This window comes from Betta splendens, chromosome 14, assembly GCF_900634795.4.
Source record: "Betta splendens chromosome 14, fBetSpl5.4, whole genome shotgun sequence".
Taxonomy (NCBI): domain Eukaryota; kingdom Metazoa; phylum Chordata; class Actinopteri; order Anabantiformes; family Osphronemidae; genus Betta; species Betta splendens.
Window position 1 is genome coordinate 14,929,811 of NC_040894.2, and position 26,187 is coordinate 14,955,997.

A 26,187-nucleotide genomic window follows, 5' to 3' on the forward strand; every position below is an offset into this window, starting at 1 on the left:
CAAGCAATTGGCTGTGAACACATAAAACACACAGTTTAGAAAGAAGGCTGAATAATTGTGAAAGCAACTGTATGTACTGGGCACAGTTGGTTCTGGAGTTTAGTCATTTGTTATCTTAAGTTTAGTCTATGAGTGATCAAATACAATACAGGTTGTGTTCATGAAGCTCTAAGCAAAGCCTAAGACTATCATTCTATCTATAACTACTCTGTTTTTTTTGGCCTAATATTGCTAATGTACTAATGTAGTAATGTAGAAAAGGTGTTCAGGTTTTTCTCCATTTCCTAAAGATTATCCTCTTCGCTTCACATACTTATGGTGTTTTGTCAGATTTATTGTGGCACATTTGTCGTAATGTTATCCTGACATGAGTTGTGTTGTCCTGGCAACAGTTCCAAATATCCAAAGCAACACTTGCCCTCTGCTTCCTCCCTCAGACTCAGGTTGCGTGCGTACACAGCATGTACCCCAGTGGTTCGACTTGGTTTAGCGTACCCTCCCCTGGGTCTTTGATTGTAAATGAGCTAACCCCTTATGGGGGGTGGCTAAGCTGCGGTTGTGGAAATCAGCTGGGCTCCTTGTTCTCCTGCTGCTCCCTCTTCGTCTTATCGTTATAAACAGTGAAGTCATACCTTCCAAAGGGGCCTGTTTTTGTACCGTCTGTGATGATGTCACCATCAGCCAATCACGTTCTGAGGCTGCTTGAGCTTGTGTGTGTGTGTATATGTGTGACTGTGTGTGAGAGAGGGGATGGGGTTCACCACTGGGAAAAGCACGTATGCACATCAACAAATGAATCCAGCGGCTTCATCTGATACACAGCCTCTCACTGATGTAATACACTTGTTATACTGTATGTTGCTGTTCTGTATGGCTTGTAGAAATAATAGTCCACTAATATAAACCATATATCCAAAGATATTGCATATAGTGTTTCATGCAAATATAGCAGAAATAGACCAAATGTGCTGGTAACAGCAAATTAACCATAAATTAGATGTTGGGACTAAATGTAGCTAAGCAGTGTTGCCGGTTAACGTTTGGCCCTTTTTGTCTGCTGTACCATACTGTAGATAAACCTTCCTCTGGTCTCTCAGAGTAATTGTAAAACATGTTACTGCATCATCCCATCCCAAGAGTAAATGACTTCCAATACATGTCAATAAGACTATAAATCAGAAATATTTTTATAAAAAGTTGGGCATTTTACTCTCAGGGAAGCACTGGAGGATCAGTCAGAATAAAAATGATAGTGAAGGTTTTACTATATTAGGAATTTCCTTTGGTGATTTGGTACTTGCATGAAACATAAAGGACAGTAGTAAAGATACTGTAAGTGCAGGACTAACCTAATGTTTTAGAAAAACATGCTGGTTAATTTGTTTATAGAGTCACAACTTTTCTAAACTTAGCCACAGAATCATGTCTGATTTTTACCTTATTTATTTTTAATTGCGATCGCAGCCCTTTTGGTTTGCTTCCATCAATGAAAGACAAAGAGTACGGGGGATGAAGCTATCTGGCTGCTAGCGTCCTTACAGGCCGCCGAGGGACGAGCAGCGAGTCCATCTGATTAGCCACATCGACTGGTAAAATGCTGCCACACCAGGTTTCCGCTCATCACGCCAGGCTACGTAGTAATTAACTTAGGATCGGATGTGGATGTGTCTGTTCAGGAGCAGACACACTCATTGGGGTCACAAAAGAAAAAGATTAAAGGGCTCATATCATGCAAAATCCACTTTTTAGACATTTTGGAGCGTCCCTATGACTCTATGGGTCACATATACACACACTGAGCACGGTAGAAATGCATTTCCTGCTTTTTTCACATTTTGAAAACGTAAATTTTCTCATCCAATGGAGAGAGAGATCTACTGTTCTGAGGCCGTTCCCCAGGTTTCGTCATACTGGTTGAAAGTTCTCCCTGCAAATCCTGAACCACCACCCCCACAATAATCCCGAACCAAAACTGGACTTTCGCCATTTCCCCCATCTCATTTACCGTGAACAGACCAGCACGGCAGCGCCCAAGTCCTCCCATAGAAATAGTTCAGTTCTTGGGTGTTCTAACCAACACCAAAGTCTATTCACTTTACCAAGGGATCAACAAGTGAGGACTTTGTGGGTCACTTTTATTTTTAACGGACCGGTGCCAGAAACACTGCCTCAGCATTTATACGTATGTGCATTTCAAACGAGGTTACAATGCTGGATTTTTTCATCACGCTCCTGTTTGGAACAAAAATTCTACCTATTCCTCCGTCATCCACTCACTGCAGTAATACATGCTTGATATTTATAATTTTTTGTATTTTATGTTTTTTCCGTTTAAAATGTAGTAACCTATGTGTGAGGCAAGTTACTAGCTAGCTATGCTAACGGCTACAGCAAGTCGAGCCTTTGTCCCCTTCAAATGTGCTCATGTGGGCTCCTGCAGTGGCACACACCTGTGTGGAGAAAAGCTAATGACTAACGGCATCGAGCGGCTACAGGCAGGGAGCGGTGGGTCTAGCGTCTGTCCTTTTTCTGTAATCGCATACACCTGCGGGGAACAGCTGATCGTTATCGCCCTTCCAGCGCCGACAGACAGGAAGCGGTGGATCTAGCTCGCTGTAGTAAGTTTGTGCTTGATACTTGTGATATCTAAATATGTTAGTTGGGTCTGTTTAAAATGCAGTAACCCACATGTGAGACAAGCTAATCGCTAGCGTCGCTAACGGCTACAGTGAGTCAACCGAGCCTTTGTCCCTTTCAAATGTGCTACTCTGAGTTGGCGCAATCACACACCTGTGTGGGGAACAGCTAATAGCGATGGGCCTTCGATCGGCGACAGGCAGGAAGCGGTGGATCGAGCTTTTGTCCTGTTGACGTGCTGTAGAGCTACAGCTGGTCGATCGCTACAAAAAGAACCTGCAGATGAACGCGGTTATGTTTATTACCCCGTCCTGTGTCACAGCCTAAATCAACTTGTGATTTTGGGTTATGTCATTGTTCTATCAAATTCTAACATGATAAGTTGGAATGATTACTGTGTTGTGTTTCAAGCTTAGTTGCTAATTAGTCACCTCTCTACAATACCTGCTGCTTATCTGGTCAGTTACCTATAGCTTGTACCATAGCCATTATATTTGTAGGACCAATACAATTTACAGTAAATGTAACAGTCTTTTCTATACTGTAGGAGGGCAAATCCCAGTTACCCACATGCAAGGAGGCTGTCAAACAGAGAAATCACTGCAGACTGTTGGTACACAGACATCTGCTGCCCAGCTCAGGAGTAAAGGTATGTAAGTTTGTATGTACCAACAGTAAGATAGGCAATAGAAGATTTTAATTGGTATATACTGTTTAGATTTTATATTTGAATTGTAACAACTGTTTATCTGTTGTTTTAGCACAGACAGGCCTGTCCTCTTGTTTGGTTTAATTTTTTGTCTGGTATTGTGTGTTCTTACATTAGAGAAGGTTTTGACCTACATAATAATGAACATTTCACTAATCTACAATTCTGATTGCAGTACCTTTTGTTTTGATGAGGTGATGGTGAGGACAGCCACAGCTTCCATCTGGTAGAGGACTGCTTCCGCTCAGTCTTCCAAATAGTGATGAGAACAAGGATCACCACATCTCCCTGTTTACCCTACTTTCATGCATTTCGTCTGCAAGGCCCTGCAAAAGCTTCTGACCTCAAACCCCCAGACCTCTTAATTAACTCAGTAACCTATACATTGCACATTGGAGTGTGAAGGTAACAGTTTGTTCTAACTTTGGAGTAGTGGTGTATTTTTTTGGTTTACAATAAAGTTGGCTTTAACTATTATGTATTTCACTAGACTCTGTTTCTGAAGGTAAAACACTTTTATTTAGGAAATCATAGTATTGAAATTACATGTTTTTCTCTTTCTAATATGGTAAGCTATAAAGTTGAAGCGGCCATAAATAAAAAGCATATAAATTATATATAAATAAAATAAAACAATAAAATAAAATAAACATTTTTACTCAAATGGTAAAGGAGTTATTCCACAGGTGGTCTACATCAATCATACTATGAGTGTTTTAGTGTTTTATCCATCAGGAAACTGCCTTCATCTACAACCCAAGCATGAAGAGATGGCAACTCAGATTCTTCACCCCAGGAATTCTCGGCACCAGCTCACTAGCCTCTGTAGACTAGATACCTGTAACAACTTCAGATACAGAGACATATTACTGTCAAATTTATCAAGAATGACAAAAAACAATTAAAAGCAGTAAAAATACGTTAGGTCAATATAATTTGAACCAATGCTTTTTGTTCCCAGGAAGGTCATGCAGTGATTGCTCTAAATATTAATGCACATTTTTAAAATAAAATTGTCAGAGCAGCAGCACAAGTAAGACAAAAACAGTGAAATGTGTAAATGTAAAATGTATTTATATTATTTCAGCTATGCTCTCAAACTTATTTATTTGTATAATGTAATCTAAAGTAGTGTTTTCTATTAACGAGAGTTTTCCAGGTAAGTCGTGTTGTGAATATTCAAGCTGCACACGCCATTTAGCATACGCATTAGCAACCGCTAGTCGCTTTGCAAATTACATAAATCAATTAAATTGAAGTAAATGCGACATTACCAATGAGACACATCTTGCATCAGCCGAAATGTGGCGACTTCAACAGCCTCCTCTTCAGCTTCAGGGTCAGATTCGGGATCGTAGACGTATGGTTCTACAACGCTACGAATCAGCTGGCTAATGTTGTGCAGTCCTGTAGTGGGTCTTCTTCTGTGGAGGATTGCGGTGGATTGCATTCTCAATGTCGCACTAGTGCCACCTATTGTATCGTAACCGTGCGGTGGCTCGTATCCATGGAGCCAATTTAAAAAAAAAAAAAACAACAACAAAAAAGGTATGCGCTTCCGCACAGAGGTGTGTTGAGCAGCTTCGCTTGCGACACGCCCAGAAAACACAGCGTTTGTTGATGGGGAGTGAGAACCACATATTGACAGGGGCAGTGTGGACGATCTAAAGGGTTTTATGGGATGAAAATTTACAGAGACCTTACTGAGACATTAAAGTCTAATATTTTTTAGAATGAAAAGTATGATATGACTCCTTTAAAGGTTAAGGTATTAGCATAAGCATACCTTTTGTCATGTTCTTGTTTGCCCACATTATTTTTGAATATTAGAAAATTGCACGTCTTTTTGCCTTCATCTAACAATTTCTAAAATGCACATTTTGACCACCACATTAACATCATAGTGGGCCGGTGAATAGCACTGTCGCCTCACAGCGAAAAGGTTCTGGGTTCTATTACCGGGTGCCTTTATGTGTGTGTGAGTTCGTGAGGGATCTCTTCAGGTTCTCTGGCTTCCTCCCACAGTCCAAAACAACATGCAGTAGGTTAACTGGTCACTGGAACTTTTCACTCTCCAACATACAGTAAAGCTACATTAGCGCATTGACATTTTGCCTGGCGAGTAACTGCGTCACAAGTGACAACTTCTCAAGTTCTAAATGATCATAACACAAACATTTTAGCTTTACGTCATTAGATTATCATTTTATCAGTTTTATCTACTGCCCTAGTTGTTACTGGTCACTGGGGTGAATGTTCATGTAATTTGGGCTTGTCTTTTTCCAATAATCTCGCTGCTATACAATCTCACCAATCTGGGGATTGAACCGGCGACTTTTAACTTTTAGCCAATCACTGCCCAGAACTACGTCGACTGCTACAGTATATTATCCTCACATAGTACTGTATGTATCTGGACTTTCTAGTTTTTTCAGATACTGGACACAGATCACTCACTGGGCTGTTTCCTCAGGTGCCCGCGGAGTGCGAGAGGAGCCCCAGTTTGTGACGGCACGCGCAGGAGAGAACGTCATCCTGGGATGCGACGTGTCCCGCCCCCTGAACGGCCAGCCATACGTGGTGGAGTGGTTCAAGTATGGAATGCCCATCCCCTTCTTCATCAACTTTCGCTTCTACCCTCCTCACGTGGACCCAGAATATGCTGGTAAGACAGTGGCTGTTGTCACACCCACAAACTCTAAATCTCTAAAAAAGGCTAAACTAAAAGCAATAGGCATCACTAAAAAACAAATATATTCACACAATTCACAGTGTCAAAAACGATGACTGATGAAATGGTGGAGGTACTGAACAAACACAGCAAGAAAAGTTCAAGGTGCGGTTACACATTGTGATACACAAATATCACTGCAGTGCTGTATTGTACAGTCTGATGGCTTGGGCAGGAATGACCTGCGGTAGCGCTCCTTCCTGCACTGTGGGTGTAAGAGTCTAGTACTGATGGAGCTGGTCAGGGGCTCTACAGTGTGGTGCAGGGGGTGGGAGGGGTCATCCATGAAATAGTTTGCAACTGGGTTTTGGTTCTATTAGTTTATCTTGGGACAAGCTGGATATTGTACAATTAATGTTCACAACCTGGAGCCACAGTACAGACCAACCTAAAAACGAGCTGAGCTTAATAGTGTTGATTTAATTATATATTAAACCCAGCTGTATCCTTCTGCTTGTAGGCACTTTTTTATTTTCACATCTTCCAAATTAAAGATCTTCATAAAAAGCATGTCCATATAGCTAGAACGATTGATATTGCAGCTGAACAGGGAGCTTTTTCAGACGTCTGGACGGGTCATTGGGTGGACTATGCATCATCCCTGTAAAGGGTTGGTGGGGTGGGCCTCCTTGTCCTGGTTTGGACTTTGCATTGATGGGAGTTTTTGTTCCTACCTTTGCTGGGATACTTTCTCTGCCCTTATGTTCTGTCAGTTTTTCTGTTTCATTAGTGTGATTTGGGGTGTATTGTATCTTGTCATATTTGGACTTGGTATGCATTGTTTGCTCTTTGTTTGTCTTATTATTACTATTATACTATTATTGTTGTGATAGTTGAGTATTGAACTTAGTTCTTCAAAATCTTTATGAAAACAACGCCACCATGAAACCAGTGACGTTTCCTAAGTAGCTCTTATACATAAGTAAAGACTCTAACAAGTTAGACCCAACCAGCAACCGACATCAGCAACAGTTTGAGTCTCCCAGCTGAAATGTTCATACTGTTTTTTTCATTTAAAAAATCTCTACTGTATGAAGACTTCTGTATGGAGACACAGACTAGTCATTGTCCTTATGAATTGCATGGAGGCCTATGGGAGACGGCCTGTTCTTGATCTATGCAATTTTAAATAACTTCCTTTTTCACTTTTTCCTTTGTCACTTTTTCACTAATATTCACCAGATTCAACCTTGGATGAGTCACAGTCTGTCTCTTTGTTTTAATGTGTATAACTGAAGTAGTTGTAGATCTACAGCCGGATGTGGCTGTGATTCAGTGTGATCCTATCATTACATCGCAGAACAGAGTCACAGGTCATTGACAAGGCTGCTGAAGTTGATAGAGGCATGCATTGTACCCATTTTAGATATGGTCAAATGGAAATGAGTATCGCGACTCGTAGAAGCAGTGTTTCCTAGAGACACAGATGCTAAAAGAACCACGAGAAACTTTAAAGAGGAAAAGACACATTAATAACTAGGCTGGAAAATGATAAATATAATTTGAGGATGAAACTGGAAATGGTTGAAGTGCAAAAATAAGAAATGGGAGGAATCTGTCCCAGATTACATTGTGGAATATTCCCTGTGCTCACGGAAGATCTCTTAGCTGGTCTGGAAGAACTGTGGCATTTTAAAATGACGTGCCCCAGTAGACCTGCTCTAAAGCTAATAAATCTGCTTTGCTCCTCTTCTGTCAAAGCTGCAGAATTATTAGGCCTCAGATTTACTGTAAATCCAGCTTGCATACAAAAAGTCTTTACAACAAAAAGACTCAAATAGACATTTTTTTCAGGAGTCACAGTAGGAGAGACTAGCGTGAGGCCCTGTGCAAACTGCAGTGTCTGAGTAGCACTGCTGCAGTGGTAACCAACCCATGGCAGCAGAAGCAAACTCATGTGAAGTTGTGACATGAAACGACCCAAGGCGAGTCTTCTCCTTTTATCACGGTTCGTGCCAGTCATAATGAGCCGGGCCCTGTGAGCCCAGTCATGTGTTGACTGCAGGAATCTGATGCAAGCGACAAGAAGCAGTGCTGCACTAACTGAATAGAACAAGATCGGTGGAACAGCTGGACTCGTGTTGTAATTACTTCATTGAACAGGGCTCTTGCTGAGTGCTGCCTCAGGGACACTCGCTGTTGCTCACACTCTATCCTCCTATGAATTGAACAGGTAAAAATCACCAACACCTTAAGCAATAACTATTTATTTTTTAAGCTAGAATTAATTTAATAGTATCTCTTCTGAGGTTTCAAAAACTGTTAATCATTACAGCTACATTAGATGACAATGAATTTCATTAAACGCATTGAAAGTTCAGTCAGAATCTCGGCACACATCATTGGTTTCAGCTGATGCATTATTACCCAGAGTCTTGAAGAAATCCAGTTTCTCAGATGAGGACATGAATACAGTGTTACAGCAGAGTTCTCGAGTTCTTTTTGGCAGAGTTGTCCAAGATTCTCATACTGTCCTGAAGCGATGATCAGCCTCTTTGTGAATGTGATACTGTACATGATGATGTGTTAGTTTTCAACTTTTCAGTGTTCGAACTTGAATCATTAAAATAAGTTTCATATATTTTTTTTATAGTGTGTCACTAAAAAGACCATCATGACAGACATTGGCTAAGGACTGTATGACTGTACAGTATGGATGCCTCAGTGTCCGTGTACAGAGTTAATGACTGATGAGCTGTCATTCTGTCAGACTAGGGCAGGCGGCGGACCCACATGCACAGCACAGAGGCAAGATGATGATTAATACAGAGTTTATTGTGGAAAGCAGAGTCAGACGGTCCAGATCATACACAAGGCGTGGTGATGAAGTGCAGCAGGGAGCAGGCAGTCTCAAGTCCAGTAGGCAGTCAAGGTTCGGTACACAGGATATCTCGGTGACGGTACAGGCAAGGGCTAAGCAAAACTCACGGTCAGTTGTTCAGTCAATGTTCTCTCTCTGGCGATGGTAACAGACAAGGTTCAGGCAGGATTCGACGGTCAAGGTAAGCAGGATCGATACACGAGAGACTAGACATGAAACGCTGGAACGAAGTATGGAACTAACAATCTGGCGGCTTGAGTCTGTGCGAGGTGGAGGCTATATACTGGTGAGTGATTACTAATTGCGGACAGGTGTGGATAATGAGAACCGGTGATTGAACAACTGACTGAAACCGGAAGTTAACAAAATAAAACAGGACATGGCGTGAAACGTGACACATTCCATTCTATTTTCAACCCAGTATTTAGTTTAGAATATTTCACTCACCGTGAGACTGAGTGCTACATTGCAGCCTACTGTAACTTTAGTATAGGGTGCAGTGCTATAATGCAAGATGGTGGAGCTGGATAAAACACAGAAGAGTATAGGAAACAACCCATGGGGGATCCTTTTAACCATCTTTTGGTCTTTAAAACATTTCTATTTTATTGAGGTGTCATTGGGTCAATGGGAGGATAGGTTTTCACCATCTTTCCAGACTGAACATGTGACGTACTGTACAGGTGAATACTTGGTGACATCAAGGCCTTTCATCAATTACTGTCCATTGTGGGCTTTGAGCTACTCTTAGTCTGGCCTGTTGCCTTAGTCTCTTTGCCTTGCGAGACCCCACCAGAGGCATTTATCCCCAACAACATACAGTACAGTAGCTTCGAAGCACACTTTCCTCAAACACTGTACAAGTAGGGGATAGTAATTTAATTACTAATTTATATATGTATAATTAAGTGTTTATCATCCTTATCTTTATCATCCTATGTGAGATTGGTTTCCTTAGCAATGAGTTCTTTTTGTCAGGAAGTGTTGAGTTTAAAGTCTTTAGTTTGCAGCATTGACTAAAATAACATGATGCAATGTTTCCCTTACAGTTACATTAGGGGATTCCCTGCAACCCCAGGGGCACCTCTCCCTTTCACTCACTTTTTTATTATGTTGCATTTTTGACTTTATATATCGAGAGTCCTCCACCAAAAGCTGTAGTGGAAAGAACACAAATATTCAGATAGATTTTGTTTATAGCGATTTATTGGAAGGGTTTATCGGACATAAAAGGAGTTTCTCTGCCATTTCAAAATAAAAATGGTTTGTACCAGTGACAGTAGGTACAGTTCCACTGCACAAGTCATCTGTTTATTTATAACCACTGCTTTACACCTGTCATCTGTAGACAAATGATTACAGATTTAAAATGTGAGAGTAAAATGTGTGCTTGTGGCTTCAATATATGGCTGTCAGAGATGTGGAAATGAATGGAAACAGCCCAGAATCTGAATACTACACCAGAGAGGGAAAATGGCCTGAGCTTAGGAGCTCCAGAGCACAGAGGTCACGTCAGCCAGCAGTGATAAAAATAATGTACTTCATTATCAGTGCTGTGGCCCTGTCTAAACGCTGATACTGGGGAGCAGTGCTTGCAGTTTGGATTAAATATTAAAGCTGAATTTAAAGTCGCATGACTGTTGCCCCTCTTCTACTTTGAGTGCATACTAAGGTTTGTCCATTTCAGCTCACAATTTCACAATTCTTGTACAGTGTTATTTAATATTTATATTTATATTAAATGTTACTGAAATGTTACTGAAAGATAGGGTGATTTAAGGCAGTGCAAACTGGCATCAGAGTGACAGCCTCCCAGCTATAATCCTCCAGCTACAAGCCCCGCTGAGGTTCCCCCTGCAGATGAGACCTACAGTAATATCTCCTTAATTGTGTGTTATAGAAAGATCACAGTGGAAGGGGAGGATCGGGTGTTTTCAGTAACTGAAAGTCAGTTGAATCCTGTGTATAAACACAGGAAACGCACACTTACAGTACAACAGGTACAGACATCAGACATAAATGAAAGCAGATGGAAAGGATGAATATTGTTTATTCAAGCGCAGCATTGAGCAGTAAGAAATCTATTCATCAAAATTAAAATATAGTTCACGCTCATTGTTTTTCTTTTTAAGTCACTTTAACCTAAAGAGCAGAGTTGTAGGTTTAGAATCTAATTTGATATATAAACAACATATCCAGAACCGACAAAGGCTGGGGAGCAGACATCCCTTCAGCGGTCTTCTGTAACTCACAGAGCTCGTTTGACATGGCATTATGCGGAGGAGATTGAAAATGCCCCAAAATAAGTGAGGAAAACCCCCAAAGCGGAGAGAAGGGGGAGTGAGGGGACTTCTGAGGGAGAGCCAAGCTTTGATAATGCTGATGTTCTGATCCACAGGGCTGAGCCCTTTGTTTAGACCTTATTGCCACTCACCATCTGGTAGCCTGTTGCGAGATTGCCCAGAGCGACATCATCATTCCCTCTTTTTTAACGTAAAATGTGGTTATTTCTGTCACGTTGGCCACTTCCCACTCCTCAAAGGAGGCAATGACCCGTCCTTGCCTCAGTGCATCTCCAAAATAGACCAACACATGGAGATGGCGACATCTTAAGTGACCCGTTTCACTGTGCTTACACTGTTGTTGCCGTGTTGTGATACACCGTAGTGCACTCTGATACTCCTCTCTGTTCATTCACATCTCATTCCCTTCCTGTCCTAACTCCTACTGTATCTGCCCCACTGCTCCTGCTGATACACCACCTCTGTCTCTCTCTCTTGGCCAGGCCGGGCCTTTCTGCACGGCAAGTCGTCCCTGCGGATCGAGAGTGTGCGTTCAGACGACCAGGGCTGGTATGAGTGTAAGGTGCTGATGCTGGAACAGCAGTATGACACCTTTCACAATGGCAGCTGGGTCCATCTAACGGTCAATGGTAAGAGTCGTCAGACTGTTCAGTATGCTGTGAACATTCAAGTGGTGTGTTTAGCTGTGCTTTTTGTGGTACATATGGTACGGTACAGCATGTTTTGACAGTAGTATATTAACCTTTTGTTAAAATGACACATTGATTGCATTGCAAACAATGTTTGCGCTGTATGTCATGTTAGAATCAGTGCTGAATTTCTGAACGTACAGTAGTTAGATGCCTTCAGGAACTTATCAGATAAACTATTTTAGCTATACTTGCTTGATTAGTAAATTCTGCACCTGCGTTTTATTGTAAATGCATGAGGACTAATACTTGAAGGGCTGTCAGAGCATAGCCGACTATGAAGGTGCATGTACAGTAGGAGTAAGGACAGGGAGGTGCTGAGCAGCTTAGGTTGAGTGATGGTACTGTACCACCACTACCGTACCTTTAGATTGCAGCTTGAAGCAGTCTCAACTAATTAAAGTTGGATAATCTCCAAAGGTAAAGGGAAATAATAAAACAGGGGATTCTACTAAAACCCATAGAGACATGCTGTAACTAATTTGAAAGGGTGGAGTCTTGTATTCTGTTGAGATAAACGTTTACGTTTCACACTGGTGGACTGGAGAGTTTGTCCCCATCTCTCATACAGAATGCATTTTTTAAATTTAGGACTGATTATAGAAAAATAGAAAAAAACAACACATCTAGATAAATAAAGAAATTAGATAAAAATGTCACAATACCATTTCTGACACTGAGCAAAAGTTTGAATCACTCAAGAAGGTTTTACCCTACTTTTCATAGGCTTAAATTTAGATGTTTCAAATTTAGATGCTGTCACTAAGCAGAACATATTTTATCAGTATTTGACGCAAAATGGTGAAAGGAGAATTAAACCATAAAAGAAAGCAAATACCCAGTAACACAGTAACCTCGTGAGCAAAGGACACAGATTATTGCCTTCCACTTATGACATTTGCATAACTGCTGTGCTGCGTTCTAACCACATTGACTGACAGCATTGTCCCCAGGGGCAACCAAAGATGGCACCAGACAAACACCTGGGTGTAAAATTAGTAACCCACACACACGAGTGAGCGCTCGCAGAAAGATTCTCCCCTTCACTTGGCAGCTCAAGCATTCGTCGAACGACTTAATTAGACGGCATATTATGATGCCAGTTGCTCTGGTAACAGACACACCACCGGACCCCACCTCCCCCATACGGTCACGGCGCGTTAGCTCCGTTTCATCAGCGTTGCTCATGTTCTGTTTGGCTTCATCTCCTTCTTCTCTCAGATGTGTTGAAAAGCCTGCAGCATCATCCTCCGCCTGTATTTAGTTTCTGTACTTAGGTGCATTGTTGCCACATTGGACATGACCCACAGCTTCATTATCTGTACAAGAACTAAGCTTGCTACAGTACAACAATGTGGAGGCCAATTAAAAAAATAAATAACTTTTATGATACTTTGATCTAAAAGGGATAAGATGAGTCTTGATACGTGAAAAGTGGATTTACGGTAGTTATATGTATATTTACCTTTTAGGTTTTTAGCTGTGTTGAATTACAATCTTCTGATAGATGTAGAGACATTGAGAGAAAAACCAGTGCCTATTTATCAAACCTTGCCTTGAAGAATGACTTCAGATAATGATAGATTTTATAAACATGTAATTGAAGATTTTTACTTTTATCTAAATTATATAGAGCAGGGACATGCAAATTTTCTAGAATTCAGAAGATGAACGATGGAGCCTTAAGAGCTCCATTAGGCAGAGACGCCTGTGAACTAGAGCTGATAGCATTGTGATAGAAATAGCTTACTTTAGATAAGGTTTAATTTGATCTTTGAGATATTGTCTACAGCAGACAAATCCTCCCTGGCTTCACATTCTCAAATTAGAGCTTGTGTACCTAGAGTATAATGCAGGGTAGTTGCAGATATTAAACAATTAACATAAAATGGTACAGTAGGTAGAAAAAATGGCGTAAAAAAGCCGTGACTGCTATCTGACAATTCAGGGCCCTGCTTTGTACTTATACTGGATGGAGCCCCACTATTACAGGCCTCTATTTATTTGCACTGATTTGCAATCCACCTCTTCTTACCATTAGCAGACATTAATAGTGATTATTCTGAGCATCTTGTTGGTGTGAACCTGTGACGCACATACTGTAGAGACCATAGTTGGATGCATATAATACATTGTGAAAGGAAGGGCTACATCTCCCAAGCATGGTATTTTGATAAAAGCTGAAAGTGCAGAAGAAGAAGTTCCTTTAAGTTTGTCTTTGTTTTCATTCAGAAAAGAAATGACTTTCTTTTTTGTTGTTGTTGTTCCATAATGATGCGGTTTCCCGCTGTTGGCTGTTCTGCCTCCTAGTGCAGGCCATGATCCAGCAAGAGGTGATGCCAAAGAACAAGGTGTGTCCCAGGGTTAGTCTTCATTACTCTCTTAAAATAGCTTCTGCAGTATCTGCACACCAAGCCTCCTCTTTTTCCTCCTCAGTGTGAGGTTTATAATTTTGACATCGAAAGCAGATATTGAGTATGTTGCAGTAGAAACAGTGTGAGAGACAGAGGTGCTAAAGGGATCAGCTTCCCTTAACTATATGTGCACCACAGACAAGCACAAAACAAGTTGCTTGACACAATAGGACCACTATCACTTTCACTCTATAAATTAACTGTGTGAGGTTATGGAAAAGTGAAACCACTTGATATGTAGGTGTTACAGCTCATTTATCTACATGTATAGCTGTAGCTGTGGACACAGCAGGAACCCTACCGGTCGTCTCAGCCACTTTGGATCTGAGGGATGTTTGCAATATATCACCAAACCCACCAGCTTGAGTAGGTGGCACATGCCCGTTTATTATTGACATTTCTAGAGCACCTTGTAATTTTAGTGCACCGATTAAAATTATTAAATATGTTTTTTCATAATAAAATGTTACAGGTAGACACTAGAAATCATGCCCACTTTGGAATGTGAAGAAGAATGTGAAGGCTGTCATTATGCCTCAGTGTTGGACTCGTTCAAACTTTCATTTATCTATAGAATAGAATTTTAGGACACAGGACAAGGATATTTATTTACCAAGAACACAAATGTTTGTATGCGGCAAACAATCTGCATGCATGAAGTCTAAGAGAGAAGAAGCTGTCACCCAGCAATCATAGGATTGAGGGTGTGATTCCTGGCTGGCGCTGAACTGTTCTTGGGCAAGATGTCAAACTCCAAGTTGGTTTGTTATGAGTGTAAGCTGATCAATACTATGATAAGGTAACACATGCTGTGTATTAACAAGGATGACGAGCAAACACCGAGCAAAGACACGGTGGAGTCAAGCACTAATAAACGCTACCACTGTACTTTCCCCACCTACTGTATGCACCTGTCCTCCTCCAGCTCCTTGAGACCCAGTGTTTCTCGTGCCACCTGATTCTTACCTGACCAGTTAACACTACTCCACTCCTGCAATAGAGACCAGCCCCCTGGCAACTACCGTTCTGTCTAATAGGTTGGGAGAAATCCTGGTGTTATCTTAGACCAGGATATTTCCTTTAATCTGCACGTGAAATAAATCCTTGGTACTACTTTTTTCCACTGTAGGAATATTAAATAAAAACAAATCCACCCATTTCATACATCTTACAGTACATCTTTGCTGGACTACTGTAATTCCTTACTTATGAAATATACCAACAACTTGTCTGAAGCTGTCAGTTAATTTACTGTAAGACGTTGCAGCCAGATTTCTGACTAGAATGAGCTTAAGATTTTAAGTTTGGAATGGAATATAAAGTCCTTGAGTCCTGGTCTGCTTGTTGTTCAAATACAGAGCCTTTAGCTATTAGGCTTCTCTTGTGTGGAAGCAACTTCCAGTTCAGGATGAGGCAGACCCACTTTGTAGTAGTGTTTTCTATATTGTATTTTTGTCACCGTTAAACATCTGATTGTGGATTAACAAATCTGCTGCGGTGCTAAAGAGCAAGTCAAGGTGAACTACCTGCATTTAAGGTTGCCTTTGTAAATAGATTTGGAAATGTGACCTAAACATAACTGAAGTGTTAAAGAAACAAAGCAACTAAAACTTTCATGTCTTGAATAAATACAGTATTGTGGACAAAGCATCATTATTTGAGGCGGCTTAAAAGCCTCTGGACCCTTTATCATGCCAAAACGAATTTTAACGTTCATCAAGATGTCTAAAAGCTCTCAGACTGGCTATTTGTGATGTGGCGCTCTGGGTATCAAAATGAACCATTAAAAAAACCCCAAAGCATTCTTGTATTGAGAAAATAGCACAATTTCGCCTACCTCTGTGTGACCATCGCTGTGCAAGGCGAAACATGTGGTGTGGAATTAGCACTATGGCCTTGGCTTATGGCTGCAGATGGAATGTTCGCAACCAACAGGCTACGGGATTACACATGTAAGCAGATCAGCCCCAGTCCTAAAGTGATTAGATTGAATATATCAAAATGGGAATTATGACGGAACAAAATCTGTAATGAACCACTGACAGACAGGCGTTGTTTTAGAGGGGTAAGACAGAAAATGGCTGAAGTATATTGTTTTACAGGAGGAAAACATGCCAGATACCCGCGCCTCTTCATGATCCAGCCAACCTTTGGCTAAAGAGGATTAAAAACAAACTGTGTTAACAAAACACAGTTTTCTCGATATGACTTTGGTTTTATTTACCTCCCAGTTTCCCCAGATACAGTATATTTCAATATCCAGTCTCAATCCAGTCCTCCGTCCAACGTTACGTTGTGACATTACTGTACAGTAAGTTTCTGAGTTCAGAGACTGTCTGTTCATTGGTTAGGGCAAACACTACCTTCTGAGGTCAAGGTGCATGGATGTTAGCATTGAGAAATCTTCACCCGTTTTTTTACAGTCACTGACTCTCGCTCGTAGTGTGATGTAGAAAGTGAATAAGCAAACGCCACACAGAAAGGGTGACCCTGGAATGGAACCCAGGACCTTCTAGCCGCGAGGCAACATTCCAGCGATTCTTCTTTAGTAAACTATTGAACCTGGGAGGGTTTACCTTGGCCTCCACCACATCAGGGTTAACGCAATCCTTACAATCCGCTAGCAGGATGTGCATGTGGTGTGTGGACATGTAGTTTGGTTCTAGTAAAATCAGGTGTCTGTAACGTGTCTAGCCTCCCTGGGTTCTCTTGTTATTGCAAGCACGCATTTTCAGTGGCATGTATTCACAAGCACCAGCTTTAAAACATTAACAAGCACAGAAACAGAATGCAAGGATTTATTGACTGGTTTGCCATTAAATACTTCAACGATGCCTTTTTCCAGATATCTAGGGGTAAAGCTCATCCCTCTGATGCTTCAGTCTAGCATTGTAAAGACTTCTGAACTTGGTTGGAAAAGCATTTGATTTAAATTGTCATGGTACTTACTGTATACAACAACATTGTCACAGTGTATTGAATTATTCACTAAGCAAAACTGTGTGTTTGACTGTGTTATTTCATAGCCTGATTACTATTCACCTGCAGAATAGGAACCACTAAATAAGAAGGGACGTTCATGTCTGTTCCTGCTTTTGTACATAGATGTCAGTTTACTGTCTCCAAACAAGGCCTGGAAATAACATGTTTGAACTTTTTTGCTATTCTACCTCTTTCTGATTGTTTTGAACCATGATAGACATTGATTCTAGTATTTGTTTCCACATTTGTCCTCATCCTGACTCCCTAGCCCCTCCCACTTTCACAGATACACCCCCCCAATACGTCGAGGCCAAGGATGGAGGGAGCATCACTCTGACCTGCACGGCATTTGGCAACCCCAAACCCTCAGTCAGCTGGCTGCGGGAAGGCAACCTCATAGTTAGCAGTGCCAAGTATAAGGTAAAGGTCTGTTTATGTGGATTACATGCAGACATTAAGGAATAAAAGACATTAAACTGATGTGGTATATATAACAAATAACAATGTCATTGTAAGTTTGTTTGAATCTTTGAGTCTGAAGGATTGTGTGGACAAGAAAGTGAAAATCACTTCATCTTCAAAATTTTTCTATACCCCACTCCATCTATTTGGGTAGGGTTTGGTTAGAATTTATTTTAAAAAGAGGAATTATTTATTTACAGTAGTAGTATTATATGTGTTAAACAGTGTTTCAATATTCACTTTATGTGCAGCTACAGTATAAAGGTTTGTACCCTCCTTTGTGAATAAACTAATAATGATAAACATAGCTTCAATTTGGATAATGTGGGAAACACATTAATAACACTTCACATGAAATTTAAAAAAAAGTGGAAGTTTTCTTTTGCTCTCAGATGCAGAAGCTTACTTTGATGACTTAGATGGAATAAATTTGCATCTTGTGCCTGAGAGTAATCTGGTGGTAAAGAAAGTCAAAGTCAAAGTGTCCTTTGAAAGAGTTTTGACTTTGTCTCTTACACGATGTGCCTAAGATGTGAAAACTGCCAAAATAGCTTTCATTTCAAACTGCTGGCTTAGTGACTACAGTGGGAAATATTTTACCTATGTATGTATGAAAAGATTATTCATCAAGATTCAAGATTAAAGAAACTTATTCCCAGAGGGAATTTTTTTTGCACACATGGCTGGGTGTGAGGTGTTGTCTAGGATAGAGAGGAGTTGGACCAGCATCCTCCTCTCAGCTACAGCATGTAGGGGGTCCAGCTCCAGCCCCAGAACAGAACCAGCCCTCCTGATCACCTTGTCCAGTCTGTTACTGTCTGCTACATTCATGCTGCTGCCCCACAGACCACAGCCTAAAACACTGGACCCACAGACTCATAGAACATCCTCAGCATGGAGCTGCAGATGTTAAAGGACCTGAGCCTCCTCAGGAAGTACATCCTGCTCTGAGCCTTCTGGTTCCCAGTTGAGGAGTTATTTTTCCAGTCCAGTTTATTGTCCAAGTACACTCCCAGGTCCCAGTACACTACTCGGTCACGACCTCCACCTCTTCATTTTTAATAGTGGGAGAGGTGACAGCACTGAGATTTCCTAAAGTCCATCACCAGCTGCTTAGTTTTACTGATGTTCAGTTGGAGGTGGTTCTGTCCACACCAGTCCACAAAGCTGTCCACCACTCCCTGATACGCTGTGACCTACAATAGCAGAGTCATCAGAGAACTTCTGGAGAACAGGACTCTGCGTTGTACCTGAAGGCAGAGGTGCACAGGGTAAAGAGGAAGGGAGACAGGACTGTCCCTGTGGAGCTCCTGTGCTACAGACCACGTTGTCAGACACACAGTTCTGCAGGCAGACGTACTGGGGGCGGTTGGTGAGGTGGTCCATGATCCATGAGATCAGGGGGGGCTCCAGCTGGATGGTGTTGAATGCAATGGAGAAACCAAAGAACATGATCCTCACTAAGGCGCCTGGCAAACTGGAGGGAGTTGACTGAAGGTTTGACCAGAGAACGCATGGAGTCCAGGATCAGCCTCTCAAAAGCCTTCATGATGTGAGAGGTCAGAGCCACGGGTCTGTAGTTGTTGAGGACTCTGGGACGTGGCGTCTTATTCACTCGCACGATGCATGACTTTTTCCACCCAAGAGGAACTCTCTCCAGCTGCAGGCTCAGGTTGCAGATGTGTTGGAAGACACCACATAGCTGGGGAGCACAGACTTTCAGCACCCTTGGGCTGATTCCATCAGGTCCTTTGTTGGATGAAGCTTGTTCAGCTCCTTTCTCACCTGACCTGCTGTGATTGTGCGTGAGGTGGGGGTGGATGTGTGTGATGAGAAGGGGGGTCTATCGTGGGCAGCGGGGGGTTTAGAGGCCCAACCTGTAATCTGTTAAAGTTATTAAGTTCATTGGCCCTGCCCACAGACCCCTCAGTCACTGGCTGCTGGACTCGTAGCCGGTGATGGTCCTTATGCCCCTCCACACTTCCCTGGTGTTGTTGTTCTGAAGTCTGTGTTCCAGTTTCCTCCTGTAAGCCTCCTCCCCTCCCTAATTTTGACTGACAGCTCTCTCTGGACACTCCCAGCTGCATCCTGGTACCCAGACCTGAATGCTTTCTTATTTTCATTCAGGGGGGCTTTGATATCACCAGTGATCCATGGCTTGTTGTTAGGAAAGCAGTGAAACGTGGGTTCATAGATGTCCAAGCAGAAAGTTCACAGACGCCAGTTACACATATAATGTAATAAACTGAAAATACTGTATATCCAAGAATAACTTGTTTGATAAGTTAGTTGTTTCCATTTTTGTGACCCTGTAGATTTTTAAAATTTCCTTGCAATTAGTATGTGGTAATAAGCTGAAGACTATTCTATTGAATGAGTTAGCTTATGTTTACTGCAGATATACTTGTAGTTTGTAAAGTCGAGATAACCTCAAGTAATTATAGGTATTCACCTGTGTTTGCAGGTGTCCAATGGGAGTTTGACAGTGCTATCCATCACCCGGGAGGATCGTGGGGCCTACACATGTAGAGCCTTCAGTCCACAGGGCGAGGCGATCCACACTACACGGCTGCTAGTACAAGGTAAGGTCAGTGGTGGCACCAGATTCTGTCCAACTCCACTCAAGCCATGTGTATGTGGCGTTTGGGACAGATGATAAGTCACTAACACAGGAATATTCTGTTTGTAGAACATAGAGGACCTCTTACTGTAATGTTGAATTGGTGATTACAGTCTGAGCGTATATTGACTCAGCATTCATGAGCTGTGTGAAATGTTTAATTCGTTGATTCAATGAATGTGATTTTTCAAGTTTGTCCGTCAGTGATTCAGTGAATGGATAATTAGGACAACCTCTGCTTGGACATTTTCTTACACACCGGAGTGTCCTTGATTTAATGTAAAACCTTTTATGTGGTTGCTACAAGTTGTTTTCTTGAGCTGTGGGACCTGGTTGAGTTACTTGCTTCAAACTCAAAAGAGGTGGAGTACAAACATAGCACATTGTATTGCAAGAGTAAGATCTAGAGCTGGATGAAGGGGGGGTGAATCTAAGGTTTATACTAGTACAAGCTGAAGATTCTGCTTGTTTGACATCACCATGATGACAAATGAGAGAGTTTGGCTCAAAAGATAGCCAGTGCCACAGCTGATGTTCGAGTAGCTAAAAGCATTATCACTCTGTACATGTCTCAAACCACATACTGTACTGCTTTTTTTGAATGATTTCCCCCATCTTACTCATCGTGAGCTTGCTTTCATCCAATCAGTGTCCCTACTTCTCACTTTCATGAGCATGATTCCAAACAGTTCCTGAGTACAGTGTCAGGACGGCGCTGTCTGACCCATCCTGTATAATTTACTGCAAAGAGGGATTAATAGAGGCCCTCCTGGAAAGCCACTGAGCAGCAGATCGGCTGGGAGACTACTGTGGCAGCAAATCTCCTGGCACTCAGCTGCTTCCAAATAGGGCGGTTTGGCACACGCACAAGTGCAGCAGACACGCAGACACCAACAACACAGCCGTGTGCCACAGGCCCTGTCCTGGTTGCCCTGCTAAGGGGGCTGGCGGATGGAAATGCTCGGCTTGTAAAAGGATCAGGCTTTGGGCTACAGATCAGGATGAACATATGGGAGCAGCAGTTTAGAGTCGTTACGCTGGTTCGGCTCAGCTCAGCTAGTGTGTATTTGTTTACTTTCACACAAGGATGAACCTAATGTTAGGAACAAAAATTAAGATGCTGTAGATTTGGAACCGCAGATTCCAAGTACAATACTGGAACTAGATAAATACCATAAGTAAAAATGTTTTGCCTTCATCATTAAATTGGCAGCAGAGGATACACATGATGGATTAGAGAGATACCCTAATAAAACCTTTACCACTTCCACCTCGGCAGCCTGAAAGCGCCAGTGGTAGACAACTTGGATACGGTACAGTAAGAGAAGTTCTTAAGTGTACAGCCCTGTCTGACGCCACACCTCAGTTTAAAAAGAGCATCATCCAACCATTGAGTGTCCTGGTACAGAAACAAGAGGCAGCAGTTATGTATCCACTCAGGCCAGAAGGCTGGTGATGGCTGTTCCCATTCAAAAGTCCACAACCGATTGAGATGTCACCAGGTCCAACTTTGGTTTCTGAGGTTGAGCCTGAGAGGAGCTGTAACCAGTGTGAGAACCATGAAGAGAGTCTTTGTCCGAGTTCTGAATCCAAAGCTTTCGTGTTTCAAGTCGCCACATTTCACTTGGTCTTGGTTTCACCTTCAGTGGCTCCTGGATCCCCTACTGTTGGTTTACCTGTTCACTCAAGAGTTCGGACACCGTTCAGACATGTCTTCATTTGATCAGTGTCTAAATCCTGCTCATCTTACATAAATCCAGTAGCTAGTGGGTGGTAAGTATCTCAAACAGATAAAGTTCTGGTCAGAAGCGGTAAATGACTGCAAATCAAGTGCCATAAATATAGTCTTTCATGCAAGAAGGATTATCCATCTGGATAATCACTCGAATTCTCGTAATGTTCTACTGAGGCCAAAATAAGCACTGTATAGCTGAGAGGTTTGCAATGAAACCAAACACGCCCCTCACAGAGGTGGGAGAGCTGCAAGTTGTAAGGTGGTAGTGTTATAGAAAAAATATCATTTCTATCAGTGAAGAGAGTGAAATCACGGCCAGAAATAGCAACATGGTTAGTCTGTGTAACAAGAGCCCATAGTGCAGCCCACACGTACAGTAGGTAGAGGTTATGTGACCCTGCAAGAGGAAAGCAGAGTTGAAGTCCAGCTGGGATGTACATAAACAGGCCCTGTCTAGTATGTACAGTACAGAGAGGAGGACAAAGGCCAGAAGCACAACTCCACAGCTGAAAGAAAGAAAGTTGATTCTTTCACTTCAGGCAAATGCTGTTGTTGCAAAACCATCACACCATCTGAGAACTGCATGTAGCTTGTGTACTTCACTGTACAGGCTTCACTGTATGTATTCAGTAACCGGCCAGTCTACATGTGGAATCTCTACATATGCAAACTGTCTACAAATCCTTCATGTCCTAAGTTCCCTGATACAGATCTATACAAAACCTGATGGATTTTACCAACTGCTCTCTTACTTTTTTCTACCCCAGTAAAAAATTGGTTGTTTCCTGCTGAACAAAATATTATTAGAACTAATATGTGTTGTCGTTTTCGTTGTCGCTATCGTCGTTGCTATTGTTGTTGATGATGATGACGTGGCCTACCTTATTGTGTGCTGCTTCTTCTGACCGTGTCTAAATCTCTCCACCAGGCCCTCCGTTCATCGTATCTCCACCAGAGAACATTACTGTAAACATCTCACAGGACGCCTTCTTCACCTGCCAGGCAGAGGCCTACCCTCGCAACCTCACCTACACCTGGTTCTGGGAGGAGGACAATGTCTTCTTCAAGAAGTAAAGTTATGCTTGGGTTCATTATCGCCCACCATGTCGCCTCTCCTGTGTGTTTCTGCTATGCACCAACCACTGTCACCTGTGCTGTGTTGAGTTGCTCTTTTAAGGTGAACATATAGTTTAAAAGGTTAGTATGAAAGGTTTTATGCAACATTATGCATACGTTTCATAATTTTGATAGATAGGAAAACTAAAGCAAATCTCAAGGCATTTAAAATTCAAAACGTGTTTGTGTATTCGATTTTTGTAGTAAAACAAAACCACTGAGTTGCGTTGAAGAGCAGCGTGCATGCGTATTGTGAGAGGACTGACATGCAGCTCTAGCAATCAGTAATGCCTTCAAATGCTGTTTGAAGCTGCTGCCAGAGACAGCAGATCAGCCTGGCAACCAGCGTGGCTTGGCCCACTTTTTGTTCTTAAGTCACTTATAACCTGAACTGCAGCTTCACGAGCTTTGCTGTTAACAAAATAATGGCTTATGCTACAACAGCCTTTATATACTTTGACTAGAGATTTGCCTGTTGTTAAATAGGGATTTCCTTTAAGCGTTTCTTTTTCTTTGTTTTGCAGTTGTAGTGCAGAGTTGCCCAAACTCACAGTTAGCTTGAAAAATCCAAAATAGTTTTAACATTAGTTCCCTCTAAACCTGCTTTTGTTTGCTGTACTGTAGTAATTTAAGGGCAACTAGTTTTTTTTCTCACAGATGTTGTTGGTTTCACAGCAGCTCTCCCAAACGTAACGCCCGATGCCTGGCAGAGCATCAGCAGCTCACTGAAATGTAATGGAGACATGTTTCTGCTTAGTAATGTAATATTTTAGTCATGACGTAAGTATTTTCACCGCTTCTGCATATTGTACAGAAAAATCAATGAAAGGAAGCAAAGCAGATGCTAAATGTACGTTGCCTTGACTACTAAAAGTGACTGGTGACCGTTCAGCAGACTCCACTCTTCTTGCAGTTGCTGCAAGAAGGTGATCCAAGCATTAAAATAGCTGTTTAGATGTTACATTTGGATCCAGGAACATGACATCACATCACAGTTCTTCCTTCATGTATGACACTAAGTCATGCATGAACCAGGATCTCTGTGATCCTTCACACTGTATCTCCTGATCCTGTGATATGGACGGTGGCTGAAACCGCTGTGCGTTGTCGAGTTTGTATTGGGAAAACGACCCGACGCGTGAAATGAAAATGTGCTGGAGGGCAGTAACAGCTGAGGATGTGATTTCCAGCCTGTAGACTTGCACTCGCTCCCCAGCCAAACGCTCTGCCCTGAATCATCAATCAAGCTGTGGACAGAGCTTCATTATACTGTATGAAAGTCAAAGCTGCATCCACTAGGAAATGAGCAAAACACACTAAGTACACAGAGCCAGTAAACTCTGCATGGCATCATGTGGTACCTGTGTAGTAAATAGTTTTCATGCAGTATACAAAAATAAATTATGGCTGCTATAAACGTTTAGTCAAAGAAAATATGGATCATGCAGCACTTTAAGCACCTTTAATGTCTTCCCTTCGCTTGTTGTCATTTTTGCAGTGACCTGAAACGCAGAGTCAGTATTCTCATCGATGGTTCCCTCATCATCGCCCAAGTCAAGCCCGAGGATGCTGGGAAATACACCTGTGCACCCAGCAACAGCCTGGGCCGACCACCAACTGCCTCTGCCCAGCTCACAGTGCAATGTGAGTCTACACTGAATATCCAGTGTACATGCCGAATCTCGGTTACTTAATACATGTAGCAGTACTGTATTTATCCTGTAGTGATGAAGACTTGGGTTTGTTCAGTTGTTCGTAAAGTAGAAGTCTTTATCTTTTTAGCTTAGGTGAAGATTCCTTTAAACTACTTGTGTGTAATGTGGGTGTCATCATCTTCAATTCTACCACTACACACATTAATGATGGTAACGTTGTGTAATCGTTTCACTTGTTTACAGTGTTTACACTGTTTATTTGTCATATAAAATTATATTATTCTGCCGACTGTGCAGAAACTGTCTGAGCCAAACCAATCTGAATATGACAGTGGCGATTTAGTGTACTTAACTACAGTAAGTTGCTTTACTTTGCTAATAACTGGACAGTATGGTGTCTTTGTCTCCCCTATTAGTATTTCCTACTAAATCCTTGCTCTGTCCAGCAGCAGAACCCTTTCCCTTAGGTTTGCACCTCCCACTCTATGTGGAGCAGCAGGACCGGCTTGGAGGTTTCAGCCTTGCCGACCAGTAGCCGGCCACTGGCAGTAGTCAAGGCAACAGACATCTGGCATCTCCGCGCTCTCCTGCCATGGCTGTACATTACGTTAGCCTGTGCGGGTGCAGACAACAGCAGCCGTGACGGGGTGGGGGATGACATCATAGCTAGAAGAGGACTTTTCTCTGCCAGACTGCAGAGGGCTCTCCGTGCCTTCCCCTCCTCTTCTCTCCATTTCTGTCTCTTCTCTTCCTTTCTCCCATTCTTCATTTGTTTCATGCCCTTTTTGGCCTCATGTTTAAATCTGTCTCCCACATGCTCTCTCTCTCTCCCCCGGAGGCACTTGCCATTGAATAACTTCCCTGAAGCATCTTGCAGCGGGAGCTGGCGTGTCGTGAGCGATAACACTGTCTGAGGGCTATATTTAGAAAATTGGCTGCTCCCCTCGTCTGTGGCGCTGATGGCAGTGCTCCTCTGGGCTCTTTGTGGTCAGGACTTTCGGAGGACGGACGTTCTGGAGCGGAGTTGCTCTGGCGACCGTGCAGCTCGTGTGGCTCTGCAGCCTCTCGCCGCCACGCAGCTATTCGCTCGCCCGCTCGCTCTTCACCGCAGTCCCAAACCCTCATCGCCTCCCTCCTCCGCCGGCTCCGCTTTACCTTACATCATCTGGTCACATGTCTCTCCCTCTCTTACCTGTCCTCGTTCCCACGCTCATGCTCAGCCTCACTGGTGCTGCTTCTCTTTGATCTAATTATAACACATTCTTCTCATCTTTTCTCAGGATTTAAAACACAAAAACTGTAGCATGTCTTGT

The 26,187-nt window shown here is 42.2% G+C and overlaps 1 protein-coding gene and 1 long non-coding RNA gene across 6 annotated transcripts in view; both read left to right on the plus strand.

Moving 5' to 3' along the window:
• LOC114869101 (protein turtle homolog B) overlaps positions 1-26,187 on the plus strand; it is a 66,231-nt gene that overhangs the window by 12,683 nt on the left and 27,361 nt on the right. For 3 of the 4 annotated variants that reach the window (XM_029172971.3, XM_029172969.3, XM_029172970.3), the window contains exons 2-7: positions 5,820-6,011; positions 11,684-11,830; positions 17,555-17,706; positions 20,213-20,330; positions 23,032-23,173; positions 24,718-24,863. In XM_029172971.3, coding sequence (XP_029028804.1) covers positions 5,820-6,011; positions 11,684-11,830; positions 17,555-17,706; positions 20,213-20,330; positions 23,032-23,173; positions 24,718-24,863 — 897 coding nt within the window. The remainder of the gene's footprint in view (positions 1-5,819; positions 6,012-11,683; positions 11,831-17,554; positions 17,707-20,212; positions 20,331-23,031; positions 23,174-24,717; positions 24,864-26,187) is intronic. The other variant, XM_055514601.1, reaches the window with a different exon arrangement.
• On the plus strand, positions 2,261-3,823 carry LOC129605121 (uncharacterized). Of its 2 annotated transcripts, XR_008696656.1 has the most exons (3): positions 2,261-2,281; positions 3,185-3,286; positions 3,522-3,823. It is a non-coding gene; the product is annotated as an uncharacterized LOC129605121 (long non-coding RNA). The 2 variants fall into 2 exon arrangements; XR_008696655.1 differs by lacking the exon at positions 2,261-2,281 and having other exon boundaries at positions 2,333-3,286.